The sequence below is a fragment of the Nicotiana sylvestris genome, chromosome 12 (assembly GCF_000393655.2).
Source record: "Nicotiana sylvestris chromosome 12, ASM39365v2, whole genome shotgun sequence".
Lineage (NCBI taxonomy): Eukaryota > Viridiplantae > Streptophyta > Magnoliopsida > Solanales > Solanaceae > Nicotiana > Nicotiana sylvestris.
Window position 1 is genome coordinate 167,097,491 of NC_091068.1, and position 8,983 is coordinate 167,106,473.

Here is an 8,983-nt window from a genome sequence, read left to right on the forward strand (position 1 = left end):
TTTTTATGAACAAACAGGGTCTAACTGTCACATTCATTTTAAATTCTTTTATTGGAATTGATAATTAAAATGGGCCAATGAGTAAATGAGTTTAAAAAGATGGAAAAAGAAGTAAACGAGTTTTAAAATATGTAATAAGTGAGTTGAGTTTTCTTTCTAATAAATATCTTGCATTGAAAAATGTAACGACGGCGTATGAGCTATTTGAAATTTGAACTGTAGCTCAGGCGCGATATGGTTCCGCAACAGAAGCTAGCTTAGCCAAAAAGAAAAAAACAAAATGAATTCTGGGATCAATTACGGTGTGGATGATAAGGACCTAGACAACGCCGAATTCTGGGCGGTGATAGATGCTGCCGCCGCCGCTTCCACCACCGTTTCCAAGCACCGCAATAATATATATGTAGCTCACAAACAGACTCCGATTAGACCTCTTCCAGCTATCTCAAATCCTTCTCCACATTCTATTAATAGGCTGCCAAAAAACCCTAGAAGTGGTGGAGAGGTTTCAAATTGCCGGCCGCCGAAAATCTCCAGGACTACTCCGAGTTCGAATTCTTCTATGGTTATGGTAAAGCAGAGTGTGCAGCACTCGCCGTCTCATGTGACGAATTATTCCTCGCCGGAGTTGGATCGTAGCTATAACAACAGTCCGATTGGTTCGGAATGTTCGCCGGAAACTACATTGAGGCATTGCTTGGCTGCTCCTTTCCCAACTGTTTCTCTCTTCAAGCAGTATCAAAATGCCGCTATGGCCGTAAGTAACAAATTGCATATATAGTTTGGAAGTACTTATGGCATATATTACCTGTTGTTAATCCCAGTACATTTATGTTTTTTTAGGTGTATGCTATTTTTAATCTCCGTCTTATTTCCTTTTGGCATCAGAAGAAATGTATCTATCTCGTCCTCTGTATCTAAATGGTAATATTGGAAGTACTTCAGCCTCTAAAACAACATAGATATTTGATGGTAATTGAAGGAAAACAAGCTTAAACTATGGAGAATAAGATAGTTTTTAGAGAATTAGTTACGAAGCATTGATAATGAATCGGCATCTTTGTACTTGAAATGAATCAGCAAATCACGTGCAACAAAATCTTTGATATTTCTAGGCAAAACCTGGCTATCTCCTAAAATCTGGGCAATGTCTGCACCTTTACTAAAACAAATTTGTTAAATAAAAGTCACCTTAAAGATAAATACAATTACACTGCCTGTTAGTTTCTGTTAACATCCATAATCAGCAATTAGTAATTACTGCTATTGTTTTGTTATGATTTTTTCCTTTTTTTTTAATACATAAATTTGATTTCATCAGGGCTTAATAATCAATTAAACATTTCACAGATTCTGGAGAAAAGTGACTACACTATGATTTCTGGAAGTCCCTTCATCAAAAAAGCTGGTAATTTAACAAGCTTGGGTAATTGGTTTCTTCTACTCAACTAAATTTTTACTGCATACATGGGATTGTATTTGTGCAGGTTGGAGGAAGATATCCTTTTACTTCAATCTATCATATGAAATTAAAGAGAAGAACATCGAATTTGATGAGAATCGTAATGTCCTACGTGCTGAATTTATAGTTCGGGCGCACATGCAGTACGTTCTTTTGGTTCAGCACTATTCCTATTCAAACATGTCAGCTTTACTAGATTCTCTTCTCATTTTGTTCCATTTTGCCCCTTCATTGTTTTGTTCCTCCTAGAGGTTCAAGGTTCTCAGATGGATGGGGTTCTTGTGAGCGGCGGGAGAAGAAATTTCAAAAACCAAATCATGACATTCCCAGCACGGCAGAAACCAGAGCCAAAAATAAAGCATGCCAGGTCAATATATATAAATCTCCTTCCCTAGGATCCCTATAAAACATAAAGTTGCTTCCCCACGTTTAGTTCATTTTTATTACTTCTCACTCTTGCTCACTGCTTCTTGTGTTGGTGGAGCAATTACTATAATGATTTTAGGCTTTATCGCTGTCAATCGCCTGCAAATGCATACTGCATTTTCTTTTTTGATGAATTCATTGTTCTTTGTGAGTAGGGTCTCCCTCTGGTGTTGTTTCTTCCATATAAGGTGCATAGATAAACTAGAATAGTAAAACTACTTTGAGGCTTATTGAGTCTTTTGGGCCCTCGTGATGCTTTCAAGGTCTAATATTGTCACTTTGAGTCCTGATCTAGCCAATACCAATAGCTTAACGGATATGCACAGAGCCTAATACTTACTGCTGGTTGTGTCTTTCCTAGCTTCTGTCTTGCCTTTGTCAAAATGCAGATGGATTTTCATTTGCTAATTGGAGCACTCTTTCTAGTGTCAGATGGTCTCCACTCTCAGACTCTTTTCTGCTATAGTTCATATAACAAACATGAATTCCTTGCAACACCATTATTCTGTACAAGCATATTTTCATTGTCAAGTTTTTGTAGAACTAAACATAACTCATGAGTATGACAAAAGAATATGAAATTTAGTATCCCTGTGGATCACACCTTTTCATTCCCTATCAGCCAACTGGTCAGAACTAGGAATGTGCGTGAAGATAAGGCGCTTATCATTAACCTGTTGGCGAACATAGTGGAAGTCAACAGCTATATAGGACTGATGCTTTATGCGGCTGTGAAGATGTTGTTCTGACATAAGTAGGTCACACCAAGGTTGTCATAGAAAATTGTAGGTGCTGTGGGGATATGGACATAAGTTCCTTGAGAAGATTTTTTACCCAAGTGATCTCATCAACGGCACTAGCAACAGCCCAGTACTCTGCTTCAGTAGACGAGCAGGCAATGGTGCGTTGTTTTTTTGATGACCAACTAACTGGAGTAAAGCCAAGAAAAATAATATAACCTGTGGTGGAACTTCAATTAGTGAGGTTGCCTGCCCAGTCAGCATCAGAAAACACAGAGAGATTAAGATTGGTGCTTGGAGCAATTCGAAGGCCATAGTTAGCAGTGTTTTTGAGATATCGAATGAGGCGCTTAACAGCCTTCTAGTGAGCTTCAGAGGGCGCATGCATAAATTGAGACAATTTGTTCACTGAGTAAGAAACATCAGGCCTAGTAAAAGACAAGTATGTAGCTTGCCAATCACTTTCCTGTATTCAGTAGCATCATGAGATGGAGTACCATCATTTAGCAGCAAACTTTGAGATGAACTCATGGGTGTGGAGACACCTTTGCAATTTTCCATCAGAAGATCATGGAGAAGGTCTGAAACATACTTCGCTTGTGACAGAAAAAGGCCTTTGGCATCTCGATGAACCTCAACCCCAAGAAAGTAGGATAAAGGACCCAATCTTTAAGGGAAAAACGGGAAGCCAATGAAGAGATAACCTGGTGAACTACTGAAGAGTTGCTTCCTGTAAGAATGATGTCGTCTACATAGACCAAAAGATACACAACACCATTAGAGTCATGGCAAACAAAGAGAGACGGATCCGAGTGAGACTTAATAAATCCCATGTAAAAGAGATATGCTGTCAGTTCATTGTACCAAGCGCGAGGCGCTTGCTTGAGACCATAAATGGCCTTACGCAAACGACAAACATGTGATGGATGGGCTGCATTTTCAAATCCATGTGGTTGTTTCATAAAGGCCTCTTCCTCAAGAGTGCCTTGTAAAAGGCATTATTGACGTCCAGCTGATGTAAGACCCAATTGTGCTGAACTGCAAGGGAAAGAACAATACGAAGAGTTGTGGGCTTGACAACCGGACTGAATGTGCAGTGATAGTCAAGCCCGAGACGCTGAGTAAACCCCGTGGCAACCAAGCGAGCTTTGTACCTGTCAACCGAACCGTCAGCCTTCCTTTTGATCCTGTAAATCCACTTACAATCAACAACATTCTTGTTAGAATCTTGAGGAACCAATTCCCACGTTTGATTCCGAACTAAAGCATCAAATTCAGCTTTCATAGCTGACCTCCACTCAGGGTGCTTTTGAGCTTGCTTAAAGGTATGAGGCGTAACACTGTCGGGAAGTTTAACAAGGTAATTGAATGGTTTCTTTGGGCAGAAAATATTATTTTGTGATCGGGTCATTGGACGGGGTGGAGGAGGTGGGGGGGGGGTGGAGGAATAGGAGTATGTAGAAACTGTACAAGGCACTCTTGAAGAAGAGGTGGCAGGTTTTGGGTTTTGTTTCGGCGATGGTAGGTGATGAGGTTGGGGGCTAGAATATTTGAAGGGATAAGAGATTGAGATTGTTGCAAAGAAGCAGGGGAATGAGAAGGCAGAGAAAGAGAATTACCTGAATTCGTGGAATATGCATGATTCTGGCCGGAGGAGGTGGACTCACAAGTTTGGCCACTGGTACATACGTCTTGAACTTGTACAGGAGATGTAAGTGCTGAAATATTAGGAGAAGGAGTTTGAATTTGAGATTGGGTAGGAGTGTCGGTAGTAATTTCCCACGTGAGATTAGAAACCTTATCTTTTATACGAGAAAATATTGTTTGAAAGAGAAAAATATTTTCATGAATTTTACATCTCGTGAGATATAAATTTTTGAATGAACGGGATCAAAACATTGGTGTGCATAATGAACCTGCGAAAAACCCAAATAGACACATGGAGTTGACCTAGGCTCGAGTTTATGTGTGGTGTAAGGCTTAAGCCATGGGTAGCATAGACAACCAAAGGTTCTAATTGAGTCGTACTTAGGTGCGACACCAAATAATTTTTCAAATGGTAATTTATGTTTTAGAAGCGGTGTGGGTAGTCGATTGATTAAATAGGTTGCGTGTTGGCAGGCAAACGACCAAAAAATTGAAGGTAAGGATGCCTCATGTAAGAGTGCTTTGGCAGTTTCAACAATGTGCCTATGACGACGCTCGGCTATGGCCACTCTTTGCGGTGTATAAGGAGGTGATACAAGGTGTTCAATTCCATTTTTTTGGAGATACGGGTCAAGACCTTTGTATTCACCTCCTCCATCAGTATAAAGAGAAACAATTTTTTTTTGAAAAAGTTTTCGATTAAGGCATGAAATTTGGGAAAAATGTCGCGAACCTCATGTTTGTTTTTAATCGTGTACAACCAAATATATTTGGTGTACTGATCAATGAAAACACAGTAATATTGGTTTTTATCAATAGAAAGAACAGGTGATGGACCCCACAAATCAGTAAAAATTGTTTGTAGTGAAGAAGTACTGTTTAGAGACAAATAACTGAATGGAAATCGTTGAACTTTATTTGAACAACAAGAATTACATAAAGTAAACTTGTCTGATGATGAAACTGGCAGAGAAAATTTATTCAAAACAAAGTTCAGAATTCTTGAATGGGGATGACCAAGACGATGATGCCAAACACGACGAGGAACTGTTGTAATAGTGACTTGAACAGTAGGCTTGTTAACAGTGAAGTTCGGCCATTCGTAGAGTCCATTCCTATTCCGGCCGGATACCAGCGGAGAACTCCGCGTTTTCAAGTCCTTCACAAAGAAAGAAAAAGGGAAAAATTCTATCGAAGTTAAATTATCTTGACAAAATTTTGACACAAACAATATTTTGTTTTATAGCAGGTGCACACAAAGTGTTAGTTAGTTTAAAAGCTTTACTTGATGCAATTAATTCAGTAGAACCATGATGAGTAATTGGAGTTTTTTTACCATCTCCCATAGCCATGCCTTCCGAACCATTATATTCTTCAAGATTGGTAGGCTCTGTGGTGACATGATGAGTAGCACCAGAGTCGAGAATCCATTGGTTGGCTGCTGCTTGTGTACCTGATAGAAAATTTGCCTTTGCCTCTAAATGATTATGAGACTGTGACCTGCAAACATTTGCAGTGTGACCTTGTCAGTTGCATAACTGACTGCGAACAGGGGTATTGGTGGAACTGTTGTTTGTGTAACGCCCTTGAGCAGGAGCATTACCACGATTGTTGTAACGCCATTGTGAGTTGTTGTTGGGTCGACGAATAGTGCGGTTGCTGGAATTGGTGGATTTGTTGCGAGTTACCAAAGCAGCAGTAATCGAAGTGGTTTCCTTCTTCAATTCCTCATGATCAATTAGTTTGGCATACAACTCCTCGTAAGATACAATGGAATCTCTTGCTCGGATTGCAGCGGAAATCTCACGAAAATCTGGCCCTAGACCACTCAGAATTTTCACAATCAACTCATCGTTGGAGATTGAACCACCGGCAGTGGCAAGCTCGTTGCAGAGAGAGCGCACTTCATGAAGATAATCGGCGACTGGACGAGAGTCCTTGGATAGTCGTGCGAGCTGATCGCGAAGGCTAAAGACTCGCGTTTGGGACTTATTGGCATAAGCCATGTGTAGGGAGTCCCAGGCAAGTTTAGCAGTAGAGGCAGCGGCCACAGTTGTGGCTATCGTCGGATCGACAGAAGCCATTATGGCATTCTGGATCAACTGATCTTGACGGAACCAAATGCTGTAGTTTGGATTCTCCACTTGTCTATCATTTTGTGTGATAGTTGTCGGAGGAGTGGGAGAGGAACCGTCAAGATGACCGAACAGATTGTGCCCACGCATGAGCATGGAAACCTGGGCTTTCCATGTCGCAAAGTTATGGCTGCCAACAAGCTTTATCGGCAGCTGCGACACGGGATTGAACTGAACAATAACACTAGAGTTGCTGCAAGTGGAGTCAGCATTTGTTACATTAGGGGCCATTTCAAGTGTGAGCCTGTGGTGGTAGTCAGAGGATCGAAAAAAAACTCGTGAGAGTCAAGGAGACTGCTCAGATACCATATAAGAGCAAGATGAACAAAAAGATGATTTTATTAAATGATGATGAGCTGATTATATACGCAAACAAATTACAGAGTCCTTGTGAGAAGGCTCCTTCTACAGTGATAACAAACCAGAAAACAAGGAGAATAAAATAACAAACTCCTCAACTGGTGGAAACAAAATAACAACTTATGCAGTAGAACAAAGTAGATACAGTAAATACAATAATGTTACAAAACAGTAACAGTAACTTCTAATATTTATCAGTGTGCTTTTCCACAATTATGCAGGCATTGTACTTCCCCTTATCCTCGTTCTGTAATTGCAATCAACCCTATTTGTATTATTCACTTTCTGCTGTTTTGACTAGTTCTTACTTTTTATAATCTATCAATCTGTATTACTGTAAATTAGGTTTGTTAAGCAACTCAATGAGTTTAAGCATTTGCAGGACCTGCTTGGAATTGGAGAATATCGACCTGGTGTGAGCCAGAGTACTCACCGGTAGACTATCAAATAGTTGTATTTCATAAGATACTCTATATCGAGTCATTTGCAGTTCCATTAATCACCCATTATAACAAGTATCCTCGGAACAAAGCTTGAGGTTGGGTTGTAAAAGCCATGCTGAAATGGGTACAGAAAGAAGTTCTATGTACTGCAGTACACCCCTAGTGTGCTTGTAACATCTAAAGCCAATCCCATACTTGTAATATATTTTTACTTTATTCTCTTCTTGTCATGTCACCAACTTCCAATCTTGTTGACTGCGATTATACACCCGGCAGCGGCAGGGGTTATAAATTTTATTGCCTCAGTTTTCCAAGTTTGATACCATAAATTAATAATTTGATAGTTAGCTTGCCTTCATCATCTGCGAGCATATGAGCTTTGCGTTACCTTCTTCACCTTATGACCCAAAATGTCACTTTTGTTTAGTGACAATGTGAAAATGGGCAAAGGGGCTATGGCACTGCACTATAATTTTCTGTTACTTATGGAAAAGACTACTTGGGTACGTACATGCTAATACAGTTTGTAGTAGTTTTTATTATACAATCAGACCTCTCTATAACAACATCGCTATATAACAACCACTCACTATAAAAGCCAAGTTTCATTTGGAACCAATTTTCATACTATGTTATAATATATGTTCTCTATAACACTTTGATATAATGACCAAAAATATTTGGAACAAACAATGCTATTATAGAGAGGTTTGTCAGTACTGCTATATTATCTTGAGTACCAAAAAAGAAAGAAGAGTTCTACAGTGATTTATTGAAACTCACCTTGGAATTTCACTTTTCATTTGACAGGTTACATTTTTTATGCGTTCTTGATTAGATTAAAGAATGGGGAAGAGTTTAACATAATTTATGAGCAATCAGTGTACAGAATATTTCAATCCAAAGATGAAACTCTATTGCTCCAATTTGGATTGATTTACCTTTTTAAAAAACATTTACCTGGTGTGAGGCTTCATTGGTTTCACATGTAGCCTCTCACAAAAGATCAATCGATGTATTAACCTTTTCCATGATTTACCTAATAGGTTGAAGATCCGAGTTCAATCATCTAAGAATTCAATTTTGTTAAATGATATTGGCAGCCATTTGTTTATAGTCACCCTCTCTTATTGTTCCACTAGGTGAAGTTTAGCCCGTTCTTAGCACTTGCCCAAGTGCATGCAATAAACTAGAATTATTTTTACATAAAAGAAACTATAGATTTAAACATATTAAGTTGCAATTCATCACGGTATCAAGGTAGCTGCTCTTTCTTTTTAGTCCAGTTTTTTGCTATTTAAAATTTTTAACATTTATTTTTTTGATAATCACACAACTTAAGTTCGACTTTGACGTACCTTCGGTTGTGAATTTCAGACAAATGAGCTACTTCAGTTATTCTATGTTGGATAGCGGTTAAACTTGAGTCCGTAACTAAAATGATGCTAAAAACATTATCTATGTCGAAAATGAGTGCATAAAAAAAGTTACATGAATACGGAATACCAATAGTGCATAAAATTTATGTAAAAATAGCACGGGCTAATCAGTTTTCGGACTGGTAACTGAAAAATAGCCAGCGTTTGCAAAGTCATTGAAAAATAGCCACTACTTTGCTGCAACACAAAAAGTTCCAGCATAATATACTAGAGATTGGTGCACCTGTGTATGAACTTCCAGCATATTATGTTGGAACTCCAACACGCGGAAAGTTCCAGCATAATATACTGGAGATTAGAGCACATGTGTATGAATTTCCAGCATATTATG

General features: G+C 38.9%; 1 protein-coding gene across 1 annotated transcript; it reads left to right on the forward strand.

The window, feature by feature from the left end:
• Nucleotides 1-209: 209 nt before the first annotated feature.
• Nucleotides 210-7,571, forward strand: LOC104226407 (uncharacterized). The gene is made up of 5 exons (XM_009778402.2): nt 210-757; nt 1,351-1,408; nt 1,488-1,605; nt 1,712-1,829; nt 7,153-7,571. The coding sequence occupies exons 1-5, from the start codon at nt 281-283 to the stop codon at nt 7,207-7,209; spliced, it is 828 nt and encodes a 275-aa protein (XP_009776704.1). The 5' UTR covers nt 210-280; the 3' UTR covers nt 7,210-7,571.
• The last annotated feature ends 1,412 nt before the right edge of the window (nt 7,572-8,983 follow it).